Source organism: Gorilla gorilla, chromosome 13 (assembly GCF_029281585.2).
Source record: "Gorilla gorilla gorilla isolate KB3781 chromosome 13, NHGRI_mGorGor1-v2.1_pri, whole genome shotgun sequence".
NCBI lineage: Eukaryota > Metazoa > Chordata > Mammalia > Primates > Hominidae > Gorilla > Gorilla gorilla.
In genome coordinates, this window is record NC_073237.2 from 65,062,451 (window position 1) to 65,085,620 (window position 23,170).

General features: G+C 41.0%; 1 protein-coding gene across 14 annotated transcripts in view; it reads left to right on the forward strand.

The window, feature by feature from the left end:
- The window catches only part of PIP5K1B (phosphatidylinositol-4-phosphate 5-kinase type 1 beta), a 303,947-nt gene that overhangs the window by 136,809 nt on the left and 143,968 nt on the right, over window positions 1-23,170 (forward strand). For all 14 annotated transcript variants that reach the window (XM_055350749.2, XM_019034010.4, XM_019034011.4 and 11 more), the window contains one exon: window positions 21,702-21,832. In XM_055350749.2, the coding sequence (XP_055206724.2) occupies window positions 21,702-21,832 (131 nt within the window). The remainder of the gene's footprint in view (window positions 1-21,701; window positions 21,833-23,170) is intronic.

Consider the following 23,170-nt stretch of genomic DNA (forward strand, 5'->3'; position numbering starts at 1 on the left):
ACCCGGCTTTCATCTGCTGTGGGACACAGTAGCCTTTGCGTGAGTGCCTACGTGCACATGTGTCCATGGAGGCAGGGAGGGTGGACAGGCGTGTTTGTACACACACTGCACCAGCAGCACTTTTAAAGACAAGGATCATGACAAAAGCAACAGCAAGTGCACTTTCTTTTCCAAATTACCCAAGGTTGTGTTTTAAAAATAGTAATATCACTTCAAGTGTTTTGCACTTGGCTTGGTGAAACAAAATGTGAGTTAAAACTGTGGAATATTAAAGCATTATTCTTGACACACCTATAATATGAGACACTCCATTGATGTGGATAGCATATATGCAGACAACAAGCATTGATGTTGTACTTCCATCTATAGATAGAAGGGGGATGTACCTTGGTATGGGAGTTTTGCACTTAGGCAAAGTCTTAGTTCTCAACCAGAGCTGATTTTGCTCACCACCCCTCCAGAGGGCATTTATTACTGTCTGCAGGTATTTTTGGTTTTTATGTCTGGAGGAAGTGGTGCTACAGGCACCATTTGTAAAGACCGGGGATGCTGCTGAACATCCTACAATGGACAGCTCCACACATCAAAGAAGTCTCGAATCCAAAATGTCAATAGTGCCAAAGTTGAGAAATCCTGGCCTACAGGAATTTATGACTTATCTGATACTGGGCTTTGAAGGCTATGTAGACAGTTGATTAATTTAGAAACAGCTTGGCTTGTGGAATAAACATACCTGGTATAGTCAGTGAACTGAAGTGAGTCAAGGAGGTCCCAGTATTGCTTCCACACTTGCTGTCTCAGATCTCTGTTCTCAGTGACCAGAGTTAAAAACCAGCTTCCCTCTGCCCTTCACATCTGTGGGTCCTATGGTTGAGGATTTTTATGTATTGTTTTTCTTTGGGGTCCTGATAAAGCTTAGATAACCAAACATAGAATTTTTAAAGGTGATTGTGAATATAAAGAACTAAGGAGTGCCTTACCCTGATCCATTCTTTACACAAGCAGCCCCAGTCAGGGAACCCTATGCCAGGGGAGGAATTGGGCCTCAGCATGGCCAAGTCTTGGCAAAGACCACTATGGCAGCAGTGTCTGAAAAAGGAGAAGAGTCCAAGGAGGGAGGAAATGACTAGGAGGCTGCTAGAGCCTTCCCTCAGCACCATGTTCTACTCACAGACCAATGTAGTAAAAATGATTTGTATTTCCTTGTTCCTTTTTAAATTTTTGAAAAAAAATTTCCATATTTGGGGGTTTTCCCCATTGCCAGGTGGTTACATTCCAAAGAAATTATATCATGGGATACAGACACAAGTATTTCCAATCATGCTTATTGTGTAGGGCTGATGGCAAGGTGATTCCCCTCCATGGCAACACATCATAACCAGGCAAGCCCCTTAAGTATCAGCAGCTGGAAGTCCAGCATCAGGACCACCCATCCCTTTGTCAGGCAGCCCCGGTTGGTGGTGGTAAATGGAGGAGACTGAGGCCTCTTTCACTCACTTAAATTCAGAGAGTGAGCCACTCTACTCCTGTTGGGAAAACCTATTTCCTTACCCAACGAGACTGTAGAAAATTCCCCTCAGCCATATACCATGCCAGGTTTCTTTTACAAGCCAACCTGTTTCCAAGCAACCCTTCTTGTAACCTTCTGGAGCCAAGTATCTGATATTCGTACTGGGAGAAAGATGAACGGATTCTCCACAGACACGGGCCCTGCCAACATGGGCCTGGGAAGAGGGGAAGCTGGATGTGTGGCTCAGGAGACAGGCAGAGGTTGTTAGAGGAAGCACAGAATATTGGAGGTGAAGATAAAGTCAGTAGTCGGCCAGGCCTTTTGTGCAACGGACTCAAGAAACATGTAAGAGAACAAAACATTTTTAGACTGATAACTGATTACTTGTGTACATCTTGAAAGTTGGCTGCTGCAGGGCCTAAACAAGAGAGAGGCCTTACAGTAGGGGTTATGTGTCCATAGGCTCATGGAAGCTTGGCATTGAGATGATCTTCATTCATTCAATATCATCTACTCAGTCATTCAGTCAACACTGAGTTAAGCTCTGAGCAAGGCATTGTGGTTAGATGGCAGATAGGTTAGCGTTGTTGGAAAGAGTGTGGGGTCAGAGGTCTGGGCTGCAGAAACCCACCACAGTTTCCTCTAATCATGCCTGGGAAGGGGGAACCAAGGGGGAAGGAAGCAGCCCTCTATTGAGCAATCAACTATGCATCGGGCACTTCCACTTGTGTTGTAGCAGCAGGAGCCAATAGTGGTGTATTTGGGACTGGGCCACTAGAAGACTGGCTTGTTGGGATCAAGTCAAGGGGTTCTTGGAAACCTGTTGAGAACAGGCCCATCACCTGACAGCCCAGGAAGATGTCCGAGTCTGGTGGCCAGATCCAATGGGGGAGATCCAGTGGGGGAGATCCAATGGGGGAGATCTAATGGGGGAGAGCCAAAGGTGTTTGTTGGTAGCTCTGACACCAACTTTTATGACCTGGGCAACAACCAAAACAATTTAATAATGCTCTCTGAGAGTTCAAGAGAAAAGGACTAAACAGAAATAAGCAGCAGCCCAGCCTCTACCCAGCTGGTACTTCTGGAAATTGCACGTGGGTGAAGCAAGGCTGCTTCCTCCTGCTCCACTTGTGAGAAAAATGACTGCCTGTTCTCCTTTCTCAGTATCGGTCTCTAAGAGTTGTAATCCAAAGAAGGCAAAATACAATTACTTTCTGTTGCATTTTTAGAGCAGCAACTGTAAGTGGGAGGGAAAAAAAAACAGACATCTAGAAAATGGTGGAATGAAATACGTTAAATCATACAAAACAAGTGGCTTCCAGTGACCACCTATACTGAAAAATAAATGAAATCAGAAAGTCGTATATCGTGTAGAATTTTAGAGGAGGAAGAAATTTTGGCAATTCTCTAAGCCAGCTGCCTTCATTTTCTAGAGGAGGTAAGTGAGCCCCCGTGGTATAATGAAGTTGTCTCAGAGTCTCACAGCCCCCTGGTGGCAGAAGGAGCCTGAAACTGATTGTGCTGCGTGTTGGTGATCCCAAATGTCTGTCCATGTCTGTAAATTAATATGGTGGGGCTTATGAAATCAGGACCATAGTCATTGTCTGTGAATACTTCTCTTTTTCTACCTTTGGTCAAAAAGTTGGTTGGTAGAAGAAGAGCTAGAAGCCTAGAGCCAGAGCCGTGGAGCCGTAGGGGTTCTCTTTCATCCTATCTGCAGCTTGGGTAGCCAGCTGGGTTTTGGAGGAGAGTGCATCTCTTCCGAAGACCTTAGTTGCTTTCCTTGCGGAAGGGCTGATCCTGGCCTCTGGGAACAGGAGGAACATAGTAATTTTAAAGGTTATGAGGAAACAAGGATAGGGATCCCGAAGGCCAGGGAGGAAAAGCCAGTGAGTTTGGAGCGTGGGAGCTGCAGGCAGGTGGGAGAAGCTGGAGGCCTAACGTGACTGTTTTATTTGTTTAAATGTACAGGGCTCAGAAATAGAGGATTTTGGAAACTGTATTCCACTGTTCTAAAAGAGAAAGTGTGTAGGGGGAAAATAGCATCTTGACTACAATGTAATCCTAGATCTTGAAACGTGAGGTTACATGGACAAAAAATGCTTAATCCAAACTTGAAAGTATGCATAATATTCAAAATTATCCCCCACCTTCAGTGCTTTACCCAGGTTATGGAGATTCTTGAAAAACATGTAAATGAACTTTGTGTATGTTAGTCTATGTACACATTTAGGAAGAGTTCCATTTAATAGTCTTTTTGTAAAACATGATCTAGGATTTATCTTTCATATGTACAATCCATCTGAATTTAAGTTTCCTCATCTGTGGGGGTAATATATGGGTTATGGTGAGAAATAAATGTTGCAAATAACTTAATCTTACACAAAATAAGCACTTAACACAATAAAATATATGTGTATTAAAATATCTCAATGGAAATCATTGCATTAGAGTCTTCAAATACTCAAAACCAGTCTTTTTCTACCCAGGAAATACCTACATTCTAAATTTTAAAGCCCCTTTAGGTAAATACTGATATTAATGTTTCAGATTGTTTTGTTTAAAGTTCTCTTGGCATTGTTCTTCTGTGGTTTTCCAGAAATATGGCCAGAGCTACAAAGCACATGGTACTGTAAACAATTGCTATGCCAGTCATTTAAAATAACTCAATTATTAAAGGAGGGATGTCTTCACCCCCACTCTTTCAGAAAAGACAGCTTGGCCTCTAAATTCTTATGAGTTTAGAGAGAAGCCGTTTTCCTCATCCCTTCTTGATGTCATTCCTTAGTCCTTACATCTGCTGGATCTATTCTATAAGGAGTGTTTAGGACTGGCATATGGAAAAATGATTTGAGATTGGTAAACAGCAAGTCACAGCAAGTGATGCCTCTCACCATCAGTCTATAAAATCACTGCATTGTCAATTTGAAAGTGTTTTTGTTCTATGTATGATTCCATCTCATTTAGCAACAGTAACGCTGCCCCTTTCTTCCTTCTAAACCTTGGATCCCTGAGCTTTGCTTTTCTATTTCATAAATATTATTTATTCCTCTAACATAGATAATGACATCTGTGATATAATATATATATGTATAATTCCCTATCATCAGCCCTTAGAGCTTATTATGAAAATTAAGAGGAGGAAGAATTAAACTGGTAGAGATTTGAAAGGAAGAGAAAAACTTTTGATTTCTTCTAGGCCTGTTTCACTACCATTTATTATATTCCTCATTATGTCTTTTATATATCAAGAAAAAAACTACAGGACCAAAACTGAGGCACAAGTGGGAAAAAACATCCAGTTATCCCTACCCCAATAAGAAGCTTCATTTTTATTTTTTTCTCTTTGTTTGGGTAAATGGATAGCAATTAAGTCCTCCTGTCTTATGAAGTCAGAGATTTATCTCTTGAATTAATTAACTGCAGAATAGTGACCAGTGGCCCAGTGAACACTATCAGAGCACTGAGAGATGCTGGTTTATTTCCCCTCCTTAGCTAAATACATTCTTCTTTTTAAAACTGAAGAGGTCAGTTGGTGGGATAAAAAAGAAAGGTTTGCAGTCTCTTGGGATAGGCGGTAAAAGATAACAACCAGATCTTGTATGCCACTGATATTTCCAGAGCATATTAAGTTTCCATGCTGGTTTCCACCTTGTTAAGGGAGTTATAATCATCCCCTCTCATTCCCTAAATCAGCAACAACAGCAGTGGTTTTGTGTGTGTGTGTGTGTGTGCGCGCGTGTGTGTGTGTGTGTGTGTGTGTGTGTGTGTGACTTCATATGAAGCAAGAGTTTGGTGGCTAGGGGTTAATAACCTCTCAAAGTAGGTGGGGATAAGATTAGGCCAGAAGGGATGGATGAGAGGGTGGAGGTTGCTGAGGGTTTCTTTGAGGGGAGGTTGCTTGTCCTAATCTTGTTTTACTTAAAGCTGGTAAACAGCCTAGATTCTAATTCCTATTCTAAAGATTCCCAATGTTATAGTGAAACCTTTCCACTTTGGCCCCATATAGGACACCTTTTAAATTAGTGCCCATGTGTCTGTGCACCTGACGTGGCAGAGGGCTGTGATATGCCCCTGGAGAACTCTGTAGAGCAGAGGTTTGACTTTGGCCCTGACCCATCTCCACACCTATGGGCAAAGAGTTAACCATGGATTTGCCAGTCAAAGGAGAATGCAAATTAAAAGAGTAGAAGCTGGCTTGGTATTGCTTGGAAACAGGCCCATGTAGCCAATAAACAAGCAGTTGGAGTAGCCACATATTTTAGCTGGGCCTGTGCTAAACTGAAACACAAAACTACAAAGCTGCTATTTCTGTAATTCTATGTGGGGTTATGACATCAGGTATGACAGTTATGAGCATGGACTCAGGGTTAACAGATCTAGGTTCAAAGGCCAGCTTTGCCACCTCCTCACTGTGTAGCCTTGGATAAGCTGATTTGTCTTTCTGGGCCAGTTTCATCTTATGTAAATCAAGAGTGAGTAATTTTGTACAAGGCTTGGACTACAGTAAGTACTCAGGAAAGGCCAGCTAGCTAATAGAATGGTGAAAAGAGCCATGAACATATTCCATTCATTCCCCATCAAAAGAAGAGTGAGTGGAGTTATGGCAAGAAAGGTACTACCGTAATGTGAAAAGATTCCACCTAAAGATACCTGATCATTTCTTACTTCAGGGAAGCCCATCTTACAGGTCCTTTCTGGCCCTACAGTGTAAGACTTTAAAAGACATAGGTAGGCAGGCACAATTGCAGTTTCTCCATATCTTTCTGCCTAGGTGTGTTTCTCAACCCCCACTTCACCCACAAGCCGCTGTTACATGTTCCTCCAAGAGTCCAGCATCCCAGTGAGCCAATTAGGGAACACACTCCTTATTTCTTATTGCAAAAGTATATATTTAATTGTGAATATGGATGTAAATTCTTCTAAAGGACTATTTTAAATTTTAAATGAAAAAGGCTAGAGAAGTGTAAAATTTTATTATAAAAAGGAATAAACAAGAACCTTATTTGGTAGATGATAAAGAATAGCTATAGTTTCTGCCCTGTGAGAGCATACAATTTTAATAATCAAAACTCTTAAGAGAAGGCATGGAAATTTTATTGTTTTAGAGCTTCCATGGGGACTATTTTACAAATGCAGTTTAACTTTAATTGCTGTAAAATAATCGAACATGACTATTAGTGTATAACCATAAAAAAATGAAAATTATAAAGTTAAGAGCAAATAATACAATTAATACACGAAAAGAGAATCTGTCTCACTAGTGATCAGGAAAATGGAGACTAAAACAACAAGACTGGCAAAAGTTAACAATATTGATGATACTGGTATTGGTAGGAGTATGAGGATAGAATCATTCTTACACAGCACTCTGTTGGTGAGTATGTAAATTGATGAAATCCGTAGAAGACATCTTGGCAGTACCTACCAAAGGTATGAATGTGCATTTTTTTAACTCATCAGTTCTTCTAGGAATCAAAGCTGCAGAAATATTCAAGAAATAAATGTATAGGAGTATATGAACAAGGATATTCATCACCACATTATTTTCTATTAAAGAGAGAGAACAAGAACCCTAGTGTTTATCAATAAGAGAGTAGTTAAAACAATTGTGGTACATACAAGCTATGAAAATCTATGTAACCATTACAAATAATGAGATCTGTATAGATGGAAGCATAGTATTTGGGGGGAAAGAAAGCAAGCTGAAACAAAGTATGAATAGTACAGTCTCATTTTAATTTTATTTTTATTTTTGGGATAGGGTCTCCCTCTGTCAACCCAGGCTGAAGTGCAGCGGTGCGATCTCAGCTCACTGCCACCTCCGCCTCCCAGGCTTAAGTAATCCTCCTGCCTCAGCCTCCCCAGGCAAGAGCCACCATACCCAGCTAATTTTTGCATTTTTTGTAAAGACAGGGTTTCACCACATTTTCCAGGCTGGTCTTGAACTCCTGAGCTCAAGCAATCCACCCACCTCAGCCTCCCAAAGTGCTGGGATTAAAGGCATGCGCCACCACGCCCAGCCTCATTTTTATCTGTAATGCATGTATACAGACATGTATTTTTCAGTGTGTAGAGAAAAAAGCCCCAAACACACACTAAACAGTTGACAGTAGTTAACCCTGAAGAATAAGTGTGAGAAGGGCACATTGGTGTTTTACTTTCTGTAGTTAAGAGTTTTTTTTAACTTTTTCTCAATGAGCATGGGCTACAATTTACCTTTCTAAATTGAGCAATGGTATCTTTATGGATATTTATCTTTCAGTCTAATATATTTTTGAGCCTATATTGTTTTTCAGGTAAAGAGCATTTGGTTATAGGTCCATAGGGTATATGCGCTTGGAATATAGATCAAAACAAGAACCAGAATGACCGTGGCTTAAGCTAAGTTGAAGTTTATTTCTCACACGCATGAAGTGCAGAGGTCATTTACTTGCCTCTGCAGGGTATTCAGGGGCCTAGGTTTCTATCTTGTTTTTCTACCATTCTCAATGTATAGCTAACAAAAGCAATTAAAGAAGCCTACTTCATCTCTGTCCATCACATCTGTACACAGCACACCCCTTCCTGGTGAGGATGTGACCTGGGAGTCAGACACATCATTTCCTGTCCCAGCTCAATAGCCAGAAAATAGTAATGTGATGATACCTACCTAAAAGAGAACCAGGCAAAATACCCAGTTGAAATCCGTTACTATATCACAAGGTTTCCGAACCTCAGCACTATTGACATTTGGGCTAGATAATTGTTTGTTGAGGGGGGCTGTTCTGTGCATTGTAGGATGTTTAGCACATCCCTGGCCTCTGTCCAATCAGTGCTAGGAGCGCTGCCCAGGTGTGACAACCCAAATTGTCTCCAGACACAGCCAGATGTCCCTGAGGGCAAAGTCAAGCCTCTTGAAGAACAACTGCTAAGTAAGAAGAGAATAGATGCTGCAGACAACCAGTAACATCCGCTATAAGCATTGTGTTATTTCCCCCAAAACAGTGCTTAGCACTGAACTAATATTTCACCTTTCAAATAACAAGTCCTCTACCAGGAAATCGAACATGCTAAGATTGTGTCAAATTTTATTTTGGTTGATTCTAGGATGAAAAGTCAATCCTGTCTTATTTTAATCTATTGAATCTAAACTGATATTTATATCAAATAAATAACAATTTTTATTTGAATACACAGACAAATGAAATATTCTTCCCTAGTGTGTAAGAATAGTATTAAGGATATTATACTGTGTTACATTTTTAATGAATATCTCAGTTTAAAGTGTAATATTTCTGAAAGACTAATATAACAGCAAATATATACAGCAAATATAACAGCTCTATCCTAAATCAAGAATTTCATCTGCAGTTGATGGCCTGTCTCTTTTTAGGGCAATTAAGTGTGCATAATTTGATGCTGCTGTATTATGAATACTTTAAGAGTACAGTATTTTTCTGTTAATGAGGAGTGTTTACTTAACATGCTCTTCCTTTCCAATGAGGGAACATGCTTTGCTGCCAATCAAATTAAGGTGGAGGTCATTTCAAAGAAACCATGAAACACTTTTTCTTTATTCTGCCTCTCCTATTAAATGTTGAGAAGTAAATCTTCTATCAAACAGATGGATATACTGGGATCTTGTTAAAAGGCTGCTTGATAAAAAGGGAAAATTAAATATAAAGTGGATCTGTGTTGGGCTTCTTCCAAGGTTGTTTAGTGCCTAGTGTGTCAGAATAACCTTGTTATAAGGCAAATTCACCACATGGAGTGTTCCTGCCAGCCTCGGGAAGGCCATCATTTAATGGAACTCCAGTATTCTTATTTTTGAAAATGCAGATGCTGCAGAAATTATATCAGAAATGTCGTGGCCAATCATGAAAATAACAGAATACCCCAAAAGTCACGTATGAAATGATTCATACTGGGAGACGGGAGTAACCGCTTTTAGCTGCTGTAATGAACAGAGGCTGTGTAGAGGCATGATTGGTAAAGCTGGACCTGGAAGAGTGGGTAGGGTAGGATACTGAAAAGAGAATGGAAAAGGACAGCATGGAAAGCCCAGAGATCAGTGGATGCAGAGACCAGAAATCACAAGGCAAGTTTAAGTGGGACAGTTTGGCTAAAGTGGTGGATTTGCATAGAGGCAAGAGGATCTCTGGCTTGTGGCCAAAACAGTAACTGGTCCACCAGAGTTTGTGCCCCCTCTTCCAAAGCACAGCTGGGTCTGGAAAGCAGCTGCAGAGCCGGCCCTCCTTGCATCTGAGCCGGGCCATGTGGCTTATCCTTACTGGTGTGCTATGAATGAGTCATTGTCTGTAGGACCTGGGCAGTTAAAGGATGGCACACTTAAATCAGATAATTTGGAAGGAATTTAAGAGGGACTCTTTTTATGAGAACACATGGACACAGGGAGGGGAACATCACACACCGGGGCCTATAGGCAGGTGAGGGGCAAGGGGAGGGAGAGCATTAGGACAAATACCAAATGCATGCAGGGCTTAAAACCTAGATGACAGGTTGATAGGTGTAGCAAACCACCATGGCGCATGTATACCTATGTAACAAACCTGCATGTTCTGTACATGTATCCTAGAACTTAAAGTAAAATTTTAAAAAAGAAAAAAAGAAAGACTCTGTTTGCAAAGATGTGGGAGAAATGCAGGGAAACCATGAGGGGTAGTTCAGTGTCTTGAGGCAAAATGTACCTTGTTACCCGCCTCCCCCACACCGCCCCCCAAGCCATAAAAAGGTAAGAGAATGGCACTATTTCTAGATCCCAGAGTAGGAATCATCTGGAAAGATCCACAGAGAGGAGCTGTAACCTTCAGAAGGACACAACCAGACCGAGTCAAACCCTTAAGGAGGGAGGGATGGAAGTAAACACTTTGACCTCACTCTCAAACCTCCGTCCAGTCTTCTGCCATGGTGTCCCATTGGCCAAACCCAACTTGAAGCCAGAGGGAGCCCTTTGATGTGGCCTTACTGATGGTAACCCAGGGCACAGAGCAGGGTGAAGGAGGGTTGAGGGACAGACCTGGGGTAGATATCCTGCACTGTCACTTCCTGGCAAAGGTAGGAAGAAATGGATATTCTCTCACTTCTCCTATCAGCCAGCTGGACTGGTGGGATTTTACGATCCTAGGGGCTACTAGAGCTACAGGGATGCAGGAGCCAGGCTCTCTGAATCACCTGACAAAGGCAAGTGGATTATCATTCAGAGACACTCACTGTGGACTATGTCCTATCAAAAAATAAACTTCTCTTGAATCAAGACATTGAATTTTAGGAGTGTGTTTTTTTTATAGGAGTTGGTATTTGAGGATTGATTTATTACAGCATTTAGCATTAACAGGAACTCAATTGTAGAAAGTTTTGAAGGCCAAGCAAAGAATTTGGATTCATTTCTACAGATGGTCAAAAATTAGTGGAGGCTTCTATGCTGGGAGGTGGTTTTAAAAGGAAAAACAGAAAGAGAGCCTTGGAATGATGAGTCTGGCAGTCACATGGCAGGTGGAATGGAACACAGTGAGCAATCCATTGATGCAGCTGGCCCAAACCCCATGTGATCAGCGGGACCTGTGAATCAGTCCCACACAATACAAGCTGAAGGGATGGAAGCATAATCACATTCCAAGGTCAGGTGCCAGCCTGCCATGTAGAACTTGGGGAAGGAGGTGGTCTAAGACCAGTTGAATGATCACCCCACTCTATGAAAGGGCCTGGCTGGCCCACTGTGAGATATGGAAGAGGAAATTTGGAAAGAGTTGTTGATATGTCATGAGTAACCCACATAAGGGAGAGGCTTGGGAGAGGGTCTGCCCACCATCTCAAGCCTAGGGAAGGGGGCTTCTGTGAGACCGCTGAAGAGTGTGCTGTGTGCTCCCTGGAGCCTGGGGGATGCAATAGACTATAGTATTTTTCTGAAAAATCAGAAAGTTTTCAGAAGAGAAGTTTTGGTCAGCTGCCCTGATGATGGCAAAACCAAAAAAGGCTCCTTGGGGAGGGTGGGTGTTCCAGGCAAATGATATGTGACCATTGGAGGACACTGAGCTCTAGAGAGAGCTAATGTGGGGTCACCCCAGTCCTGTCTATGTGAGGACCTGGAAAAACAACAGGAAACTACCAGGCAGAGGAATGCAATAGCCATTTGCGGGGGAGAACTGCAGACCCCATGAGAGCACCTCACAAGAAAAAAAGATACATACCTGGACAGCCTTTTCAGTTCCTGGTACATTTTACAACTGTACTCTTCAAAAAACACCTTTCCTACCTCTTTTCTCCTCCCTCTAGCAACCAGTCAGAAAAGAGAAGAGAGGCTCCCAAGCCCCTCCCACTGCTGGAGGCCGGCTTGTGCCAGGCAAGCTGGGGGAAGAGAGAGATGGCTACCAAAAGCATATATAAGTTTTTATTATTATTATTATTATTAAACTGGACTGTACATACCAAATGTCTAGATGAGACCATTTTTACAGATCTATGACTGGGAATAAACAGAAGACTTTTTTTTTTTTTGAGACAGGGTTTCATTCTGTCATCCAAGCTGAAATGCAGTGGCACAATCACAGCTCGCTACAACCTTTACCTCCTAGGCTCAAGCAATCCTCCTGCCTCAGCCTCCTGAGTAACTGGGACTACAGGTGCCGCCACCATGCCTGACCAATTTTTTGATTTTTTGTAGAGAAAAGGTCTTACTATGCGGCCCAGGCTGATCTCATACTCCTAGGCCCAGGTGATCCTCCTGCCCTGGCCTCTCAAAATGCTGGAATTACAGGTGCAAGCCACCATACCTGGACAGGACCTTTTATTCCAGAAGCCACCAGAAGGGTCATAGACCTGCCGTATATTTCATGCTGGGGCAGAAGAAAAATCTAACCCCAGAATACATTTAGAGGAACAGTGGGAGACAAAAATAAACTTGTTATGATTACATTTTATAAAAGCGCAATCATTACATAGGTTTGTTGCATTAAGGCCTTGACCTAAAAGAGAAAGCTAAAAAGATGAGCAACTCCTAAACATGCCTTTGTCATCCCTCAAAATGTATTTTAAAACATAGTAGCAATACCTTCATTGGAGGACATTTCCTTCCCAATATATAAAACGTAAAATTTAGAAAACTTGGGAAGTACAAAACTTGAAAGCAAAAATCACCTAATATCCCGCTATCCAGAAATAATTGTACATTTTGGTATATTTCCTTCCTGTCTTATTTTCCTCCGTGGATATGTGCACATGCACTTGGTTTTTCTTGTTTAAATTTTATGATCTGTATTGTGTCCTGCTTTTTAAACTTAACATAGTATCTTATTTTTCTAAGTTAAGGATCACTTCTAAAATATGATTTAAGTGATGGCATAATTTGACGAGTCCATCAAATAATTTTGTCAAATATGCTAGATCCAGATTTAGGTTTATATATGAATTAACAATATGAATGAGAAAAATATAGAGAATTTGACTCATAGCTTTAGATATTCCATCAAGTTGTAGTATTTATATTATCAGATGAAAGAGCTACTTGTGGAGACGGTTGTCACTCCTTTCTTCAAACTCTCTTTTCTTGGTTTCAGTGAAGCCATATTTCCCTGATTTTCTTCTACTGTGTTAGTCACTCCTACGTCTCCTCCAAAGCTTTTCCTCCTTCCATCTATTTTCTAAATGTTGTTGTGGTTTAGGACTCTCCTTGGATACTCCCCTCTCTCTCTCGGTTTTCTCATTCAACCCCTTGGTTTTCAATATCATTTATATGCTAACAACTCTCAAAATGAAATATTCTCTCTAACGCCTATCCCAAGCTCCAGACTTGTATGTTAGCATCTCCAGTTGGATGTCTCATTAGCATCTCAAATGGAACTCTGAATCTCTGCTCCAAAATAGGTACCTTCCTCAGTTTCCTCAGCTTGGTAAAGTGACTTCAGTCCTCTCAACTGCTGAAGGAAAATGCCAGGAGGCATTGCTGGTACTTTTCTGACCCTTATTTCTAGTTTGCAGCAAATTCTGTCTCCCTCCCTCCAATATATCTCAAATCCACCTCCTCTGCCCATCCTCTCGTTCATCACCCTTCTCTAAGCCATCAGTATCTCTATATGAACCACTACAACTGCCCCCAATCACTTTCCTGCCTATAATCCCTCCAATGAAACTGGTTGTAGGACTATGGAAATTATACAGTTTGTGGGTAGGCAAACCTCCTCCTCTCTGAGAGGAAGTGGGACAACCTCTTGCTTCTGAGTTCTTCAAATCATTTCTCAAGTTCTTTCCTGTATTAATTTTCTATTGCTTCTATAACAAATTACTACAAGCTCAGTGGCTTAAATCAATGCAAACTTATTATCTTATAGTTCTGGAGGTCAAAAGTTCTAAAATCAAGGTGTTGACAAGGCTGCGTTCCTTCAGAGGCTCTAGCAGGGAATCAATTCCTGCTACTCTAAGTAGCAGCCAGAGTGAACCTTTTCAAATAAGAATGCTGTTCCCTCATTGAAACACATCAAACCATTAGGATGGCCTATAAGACCCAGATCTCAGTCTGTCCAGTCTTTCCAGCCTCCAGTTCTGACACTTTCCCTGTTACCCGACTAATGAACTCATATGATTTGCTTTCAGGTCCCTGAACCTTACTGCTTCTCTATCCCTGGAAATCAACTCCCCTAATTTCCTAATGTGCTTTGTCTTTCTTCACCACACATAGTAGTCCAAAATGTCAATTCCTTAAGGGCAAGACTCTGTTCAGGTCACCTTTATGTCCCCAGTTTGTGCAAAGGGCACAGCCAGTCTTTGTTGACACGACTTGTTGACTGGCCCATTCTCACTTTTCAGGTCTCAGCCTACAGATCATTCCTCAGAGAGACCTCTGAGACTCCATCATTCTTGAGTGGGTCTCCGCCCTTCTGACCTCAATTATTTCATGCTGTTCTTTCTGTCACTGACTTCATTTGTCTTTATGCATGTGTATCTTTGTCTGTTTAATGTCTCTTTCCCCCACTAGACTAGAAACTCCCATGAGAGCAAGAGCCACGTCTCTTTTTTGGCTTATGCTTCCCACAATGCCTAAAATAATGCCTGGCTCATACTAAGTGCTCAGATCTTTGCTGGCAGAATGAACAGCCTCTGACTGAATGGGGTTCTGAGGGAACCTCTTCTCTCTGCTGGGGGCAACACTGGAAAAAATGCCAGGGTCAATCCTGAAGTAGAGGAGTGTGATCCACAGAATAATGGGACCCCAAAGAGATCCATGCCCTAATCCTTGGAACCTATTAAGAAGACATTGCCAATAACTCCACACACTTGGCAGGTGTGATTAAGTTAAAGATTTTGAGATAGGGAGATTATCTTAGATTATCCAGATGGGTGCTTATAAAGCGAAGTGAGAAGATCAGAGTCACAGAAGGAGATGTGATGAGAGAAGCAGAGGTCAGAGGGAGACAGAGATTTAACAATTCTGCTGGCTTTGAAGATGGAGGAAGAGGCCACAAGGAATGCGGGTGGACTCTAGGAACTGATTCCCCACTAGAGTCTCAGAAGGAACGCAGCCTTGTCAAAACCTTGATTTTAGGACTTCTGACCTCCAGAACTGTAAGATAATAAGTTTGCATTTTTTTAAGCCACTAAGCTTGTAGTAATTTATTATAGAAGCAACAGAAAACTAATACAGGGAAGAACTTGAGAAATGATTTGAAGAACCCAGAAGAAAGAGGTGGTCCCACTTCCTCTCAGAGAGGAGGAGGTTTGCCTACCCACAAACTGTATAATTTCCATAGTCCTACAACCAGTTTCATGCAATCTCTCTCTCTTTTTCCTTAGTTCTCTCAGTGGGAATCTATCCCTGTTTCTTTCTCCTTAATTCTCTCAGTGGGACAAATCAGTGGACTATGCCTTGTTTCTTGAGTATAGGTTCAGGGAGAGGAGGGAGAACCTGGAGCTGGGTTTGAGCTGTAGAAATGAAGGAACGTGGACCAGGTGTGGCGGCTCATGCCTGTAATCTCAACATTTTAGGCAGAAGAATCTCTTGAGGTCAGGAGTTTGAGATCAGCCTGAGCCATAAAGTGAGACCCTATCCCAACAAAAAATTGAAAACATTAGCCAGGCATGGTAGCATACACCTGAAGTCACAGCTACTTGGGAGGCTGAGGTGGGAGGATGGCTTGAGCCCAGGAGTTTGAGGTTACAATGAGCTGTGATCATACCACTGCACTCCAGCATATGTTGTAGAACCGGGGTGGTTACTGAAGAGGAATGAAGGAGAAATAATAAATAAATGAGGAGGCTGGTCAGCATCTCCCTTCCCATATACCCATATAAGAATTACTCTCTTGCTCTTTTGTTGTTGTTGTTGTTGTTGTTAGTAAGACTGAGTCTTGCTCTTTTGCCCAGGCTGGATTGCAGTGGCGCCATCTTGGCTCACTACAACCTCTGCCTCCTGGGTTCAAGTAATTCTCCTGCCTCAGCCTCCTGAGTAGCTGGGATTACAGGTATGCACCACCATGCCCGGCTAATTTTTGTATTTTTAGTAGAGATGCGGTTTCACCATGTTAGCCAGGCTGGTCTCGAACTCCTGACCTCAAGTGATCCACCCTCCTCAGCCTCCTAAAGTGCTGGGATTACAGGCGTGAGCCACTGCACCTGGCCCTCTCTTGCTGTTAATAGGTGATACTGAACCATTTCTTTATGGCCTAGTCTAAGGCACCTTGTCAGTGAATATCTCTGATTTAGAATTAGACTCTCAAAATCTATGGTTTTGGGAAAATAGATCTTCTCAGAAACAGAGAAAGCATTGGACCTCATCCCTGGTAAAAATGCACACAAGCGAAAATTTTCACATGTAGTTTTTAGGGGTTCATAAGGTCAGCTTGCTCAAAGGATAGAGTATTTGGTTTTTAATATATATATCAGGCGTGGGAGTTGGTGGGAAGCAGACAGGGAGTAATATTCTAAGATAGGCTTCCAGTGTTAAGCTAAGGGGTTTGGACTTAATCCTCCAGGGAGGGCGCTGAGAACCCATTAGAGGGCTTCAAGCAAGGCACTGACATGATCAGATTTGTGCTTTTGAAAACAATCACTCTGCAAACATCTATATTGGCCATAATCCCAACATTAGTTCATCCATTCACCTTAGGTGGAAAAATGCTGTTGACATGAAATGTTTTAATATTTCCTTTTAAAGCCGGTGATATCAGATGGCATATTAAGTGACCTAATTTTATAGACAGTGTGCTGTAGAAAGCAGTTTTGATGTAAGGACATCAAAATCTTGTCAGACCATTGCTTTTCTAAGAGAGGGTTTGCTTAGGCATTTGGTCTTATTGCAGCTTTCATCATTATTATCTCATTGTTCGCTGCTTCTCAGCTTTTATCAGATCCATCTCTAGCAGAGAAAACTCAGGTAAGTAAAGCAAAATTGTAGAATGCCGTATTGGGAGCCTTCTAGAAGACCAGCGTATGCACACACTAGCTAAGGGATTTAGACCAAGTTCATCTCCTGGAGCCACGGTTTCCTTATCTATACTATGGCATTAGAAACCCTACCTAGCTATGTAACAGTTGTGACAATCAAATGTGATCATTAAAAGACAGTGCTTTGAAAACCATAACATATTACCCAAATGCAAGCTGATATTCATTTTCCTCTTAGTATTACCATCATATCTGAACATGTTTGGGTTAATACAGAGGAGCTGTGAAACTAAACGTTGTGGTTTGCCTTTATGATATTATATGGTTCTCCCTTTCTCCAAGTATCAAATGCTTTAGAGGTTTTTCTAGTATCCAGGCAACATATTGCCTCCACTTAGCCCTTGCAAAAACCTGAATTAAAAATAGACTCTGTTTGCTGTGTTCTGAAACCTAAACCTATATGTTTTAAAGGAGTCAAAGGTTCCCCTTGGCACTCAAAGGGGCAGTAGTCCTGTCCTAGCACTTTTAGAGCATATGCCAAGCCATGCAGAGGAAAGCGGAGAAGCTCAGTTGTGCAAAGCCGGCGACCCACCACCGTGTCACTGGTCTGTTGGTGGTATCCTGGAGGAAGGAAGGGAGCTCTGGCAGCTTAGAGTTTTCAGGGAAAGGACTATTGGTTCTAGTACTGCAATCACCAACACTTCACACAGAAGGTTCTTTGTCATCATCATGATTTACTCATCTCATCAGAGACACTCCAGGTAGTGTTTCAAAGTGTTTTTTCACAGTTTCGAAGTACATCTGGCTTAATATTAGGATGTGCCTCAGACATTTCCACAAAGCAGACAAGATGCTTTTTTTCTATTTTATTTTTTAATTGACAAGTAAAAATTCTATGTATTTATTGTGTACAACATGTTGTTTTGAAATATGTATACATTGTGAAATGGCTCTGTTGAGTTAGTTAATTGAGGTAATGTGCATTTCCTCACATAGTTATTTTTTGTGATGAGAACACTTAAAATCTACTTTCTTGGTGATTTTTAAAATACGATCATTGTTATTAATGTAGTCACCATATTGTACAATAGATCTCTTGGACTTATTCCTCCTATCTAACTGAAATTTTGTCCTTGGACCAATATCTCCCCAAGCCCCCAGCCCCCAGCCCCCAACCAGCCCCTGGTAACTGGCATTCTACTTCGAGTTCAACATTTTTAGATTCCATATATAAGATGCTTTTTAGTGATACCCAAATATATCACTATTAAAGCATTTAATTTTTACACAGACCTGGGGAGGAGGAAACTTTGAGGTGTCATTCCTAGTATGTCAGCAAAATGCCGCCTTTTGTTAATAGTCCCCATGTTACCAGTGGTGACATTAACGATGGTGTTTGTACAGCTTTACCAAGAAGTTTACAAGTTTTTCTTTGGCTTACCCGTGGGTGGGTATGATTGGAAGCAAATAAAATTTTTACCCTTTTTTCACCAAAAGGAATGGCTCTCTCAGAGCTTTTGCTTTGTTGAGGTCAAACATTCAGACTTAAAAGAGAACTTCCGACTTTGATTCTAGGCTCATTTTGCAAACACGGATATGGAGGCAGCCTGGGTTTGGCAGTCAGACTCCACCACATACTAGCAAAGGGACTTGGGCAAGTCACTTAACCTTGCTGAGCCTTAAATCCACCTCTATAAAATGGGAACAGTTGTTACTATGCCTCACGGTTCTGGAGAGGGTCAAATGAGTGAGGAGATTCTGATTTAGAGACAGTGGAGTATATCTTGGGACTCTGGAGCCAGCCTCCCTAGAGGTGAGTCCCAGCTTCACCTTGTCAGTAGCTGTGTTACCTCGTGTAAGTTGCTAAACCTTCCTGAGCCAATAGAAATAGTAAGAGTGCCTACCTCATACAGTCGTGAGGATAAAAGGCTTAATATAACCAGAAAGCACTTAGAACAGTGCCTGCCATTTAGTAGTAAACACTACATTAGTATGTGCTATGATTATGATAGATTATGATCATAATTGTTATTCATATATCAAGTGCCTGGCGTAAATTAATTGGTCAAAAAAGATTAATAACTACTTTTATTATTTCTCCCATCAGAGCACCTGAAATTTAAATGCTCTGAAAGGAAAGTAATATTATTACCAGTCTGTTTTTGATTTAACTAAATATATAACAGCAGGGTTCTTTTCAAAATCTTACTCCTCAGGGACTCAAAACTTAACCTTACACCAGAGGAGAAAGATTTTTTCTTAGAACAAGAGCATATATTTGGTCCTCACTCCAGACCTTTGGAATCAGAAATTCTGGGGACATGACCGTCATCTGTTTTAGCAAGTGTACCCAGTGATTCTCATGTTCCTGAAGTTTGATAACACTAGGTGTAGACTAGTCACAGCTTTGACTACCTTCTGTTGCCAGGGTGGAGACAACAAAGAATTGGTTACTCTCTTTGGCAGGCTGTTCCAGCCCAAGAAGTGTTAAAATGATGTTATCGTGGTGGTTTTGTGAGTTAAGCAGATACAGATAGTTCTGGAAAGCAGTGTCAGGGGTGCGGTACGGGGGCTGCAGAGCACTTGGGCAGCATGTGAACCTGTTGATAGATCTGGCTTAGAACAGTGTGGTGTATCGGGCCCTCTGGGAAGTGCTCATGTCACGTCTTGTGCCTTACCAGTCTGAGTGACGCATGGGAGAAGAGATGCCTTTTGAGTTTTTATGCAAGGTTAAAATGAAGAAAATCCATTTCAGCCTTTAAAAGTCAGAGCTACTGGTACAAAAGGTCACTGACGCCAAATGGTGGCATTGCAGAGCTCCGAGAGGGAGCATTAAAATAGCAGGGGTTTTTTTTGTTTGTTTGTTTTTTGTTTTTTTTTTAAGAAACACTGAATGCACTGTGGGCTTAAGTCTTAGTCTTTTGCCATCTTGCTGCCCTTAAATAAAAGGGCATGTGAAAAAAGAAAAACACGAAAACATTTTTCTACCTCCTTAAGTGTCAAGGATGTAGATAGTCATCCTCACACTAAAGGTGACATAACCTTTATTGTGGAATAAGCAAAGTGATGAAATGATGCCCCTATGAGAAAGTAGTCTGTAGATGAACTAGAGACCTAGCCCTGCTCTAGATGTAGTCTGTTTGGAGGTCAAGTTTGGATAACTGAAGATGACACTGCCTTGGGAAATGAAGCCAATCTCAGAAGTCGTGTGGAGAGGTTGTAAGATATTAATTTGGCTCTGTATACACTGCATTCGTGTTGACAGAACAGCATCCCAATTGATTGAAAAGAATCTGCGAGCCATCTGAATAGAAACAGTGTTTAAGTCATTAAGAATGGATTGATTACCAGGGCAAATAAGGAGACCTGAGGATCAAGGACCGAATTCAGGGGACACTGCAATTATAGCAAATACAATATGAGAGGTCAGAGAAGAAGTGACAGGAGAGACTATAAGAAAAGCTGGAAGTGGGCCGGGCATGGTGGCTCACACCTGTAATCACAGCACTTTGGGGCTGAGGTGGGCAGATCACATGAGGCCAAGAGTTTGAGACCAGCCTGGCCAACATGGCGAAATCCCATCTCTACTAAAAATACAAATATTAGCCAGATGTGGTGGTGCATGCCTGTAGTCCCAGCTACTCAGGCGGCTGAGGCATGAGAATTGCTTGAACCCGGGAGGCAGAGATTGCAGTGAGCCAAGATTGCACGACTGCACTCCAGCCTGGGCGACAGAGTAAGATGCTGTCTCAAAAAAAAAAAAAAAAAAAAAAAAAAATATATATATATATATATATATATATATATATATATATATAGAAGTGGCTCCAGGACCATATTCTATCATAGAAATCAAGAGAAGAAATTTTTTCCAGAATAGACAGGTGTTCTCTGGTGTTAAAAGCTTGAAGAAATAAAAAGATATAAAGCATGTGGGGAGGTGGGGATGGGTCTTAGATTTGCTAAGTAAAAATATTAAATCAGAAAGAAAGTATCTTTTCTATAAAGTAAATGATCTTTATTACATCCGTTCCTGTCAGGGTTTCTTAACCTGAGCATTATTGACATTTTGGTCTGGATGATTCTTTGTGGTGGGAGCTGTCCTGTGCAGCATCCCTGGCCTCTACCCACTGGACGTAATGCCACCACCTCCAGTTGTGGTTACCAAAAAATGTCTTCAGATATCGTCAGATGTTCCTGGTGAAGAACCACTGATTTAAGTATTTAATTCCTACCATGTATGTAGCACTACATTAGGCAGTGCAAGGCATAAAAAGTATGACACACTTCACCATAAAAAAATACATTCTAATTTTCCTAAATTGAGTTATTCTGTTATTTCTCCTATTATGTTGGTTAAAACTATATATGTGTATACTCATACACACACACATACACACACACACACACACACACACACATATACAGTAGTTATTCTCCAAGTTAACATTACATCAGCTTAATTATTGAATGATATTAGAAAAGTAGTAAATGGGAAATATTGGTGTCCCCATGCTGTGTGTTTTAGCACAGATCAATGTGAGAAATTATTATGGATCTATGGTGAGACTAGTAAGCAATTTCCAAATTAAATTATAAGAAACATTATCACAAAAAACATATGAAAAGAAAGAGCTTTAATGTTTGGAATAGATTCTGCATCAAAAGAAGCAACTTATCATCTTGCCAAACCTCAGCCTCATCATTGTTTTGGAGCAAGAAAGAGAATTGAACCTCACTCATGTTTTGTTGCCTGTACCATTGAACAAGGCCCTGACTGTTAAGACTAATGTTGAGACCCTTGTTTTCTTTGCAGACTGCATCATCTGCTATTAAAGGTGCTATTCAGCTGGGAATAGGATACACAGTGGGTAATCTCACTTCCAAGCCAGAACGAGATGTTCTTATGCAAGACTTTTATGTGGTGGAAAGTGTGTTCCTACCCAGGTAAGAACATTTTTATTTGTGATGATTTCCATGCTAAGGAACCTTCTTTGTGACAACCCCATATTGAAGGGCTTTTCTACTATGTACATGTTTATATGTACAGATGTGAATATTGGGCCTTTGGCAGGGCCAAAGGCAGTCCAAATGATGTTTACTTCCTGTTTCATCAGGATGTCTCGCAATTTTTATGTGGAGATGGTAAATAGGTTTCATCTATGGACTAATTCTAATTAGTTGTGATGAATGCCTGGAAGACCATATGGAGAAAGATTTTGAGGTTCAGTGGGAAAGAGTGCAGTAATCACAGAGTAATGTCCGCCAAGGGTTTATAGAAAGAAGGCTTCCATGAAGCAGCAACTGGTGCTAGGTTTTTGCTCCCCCTAATTTAAAAGCATGGGCTGGTAGGCCCATAATTGGGCCTCAAATCTGAGTTTAGTCTTATCTCTTCTCTTTTATGATGACTTTAACTTAACTTTCCTCGAGAAAACATAGATAATCCTGCTGTTTGCAAAAATACCAAAGTTACCCGTACATGTTGTCTCTAGCTTTCATCATTTTAGGGTGAGGGAATCAATTATTTAAAAACAAATACATCTGGAAGTGGATGATGGTAGTATGAATGTATTAATGCCACAGAACTGTACACTTAAAAGTGGCTAACGTAGTAAATTTTATGTTGAGTATATTTTACCACAATAAAACTAATTCATTAAAAATTCTATTACTACCTTCATTTAGGAAGAGAAGAAGTAATCATTAAATAAGTATCACCACAAGTGACAGGATTTTTCAAATGATCCAGAAAATAAAAATAAAGATATTCAATTTGGAGACTTGTCTTTGGAGCTGTGAGAATTGATTTTAACATTTCTCTTAAAAATAAGTCATGTTATTACCGGGCTTGGGTAAACATAGCTAAAGTGACACTTTGTTTACCACTAGTGTCCTCATCACCTTATTAAAAATCTATTATGTATCTTTAGAATAATTGTCTTTACACATTTATCTCTGTGTCCAGGTGTCAACTGCCTAAAAATAAAACCTGTTTGTGGACATGCAGTAACCCCCACATAGTCACCAAGGAGCAGAGCCCATAAATTTTTAAAAGTCAGCTACCTCATTTTGCTTTAAATGCTCTTAGCTGCAGAATAAAGTTGGTCTACTGGCCTTTTGAAGTCTGCTTGTCTAGGGTCCTCTAGCAGCCATGAGAACCAGATTCCAGGCAGAAAATGGACAACCCCAAGGCCCAAGATATAATCCTTGCTCATGATCCTACTCTTCTTTCTATAGTTGGAAATGTTCTCTGTATTCGTTTTTAACAGTCTACCATTCCAAAAA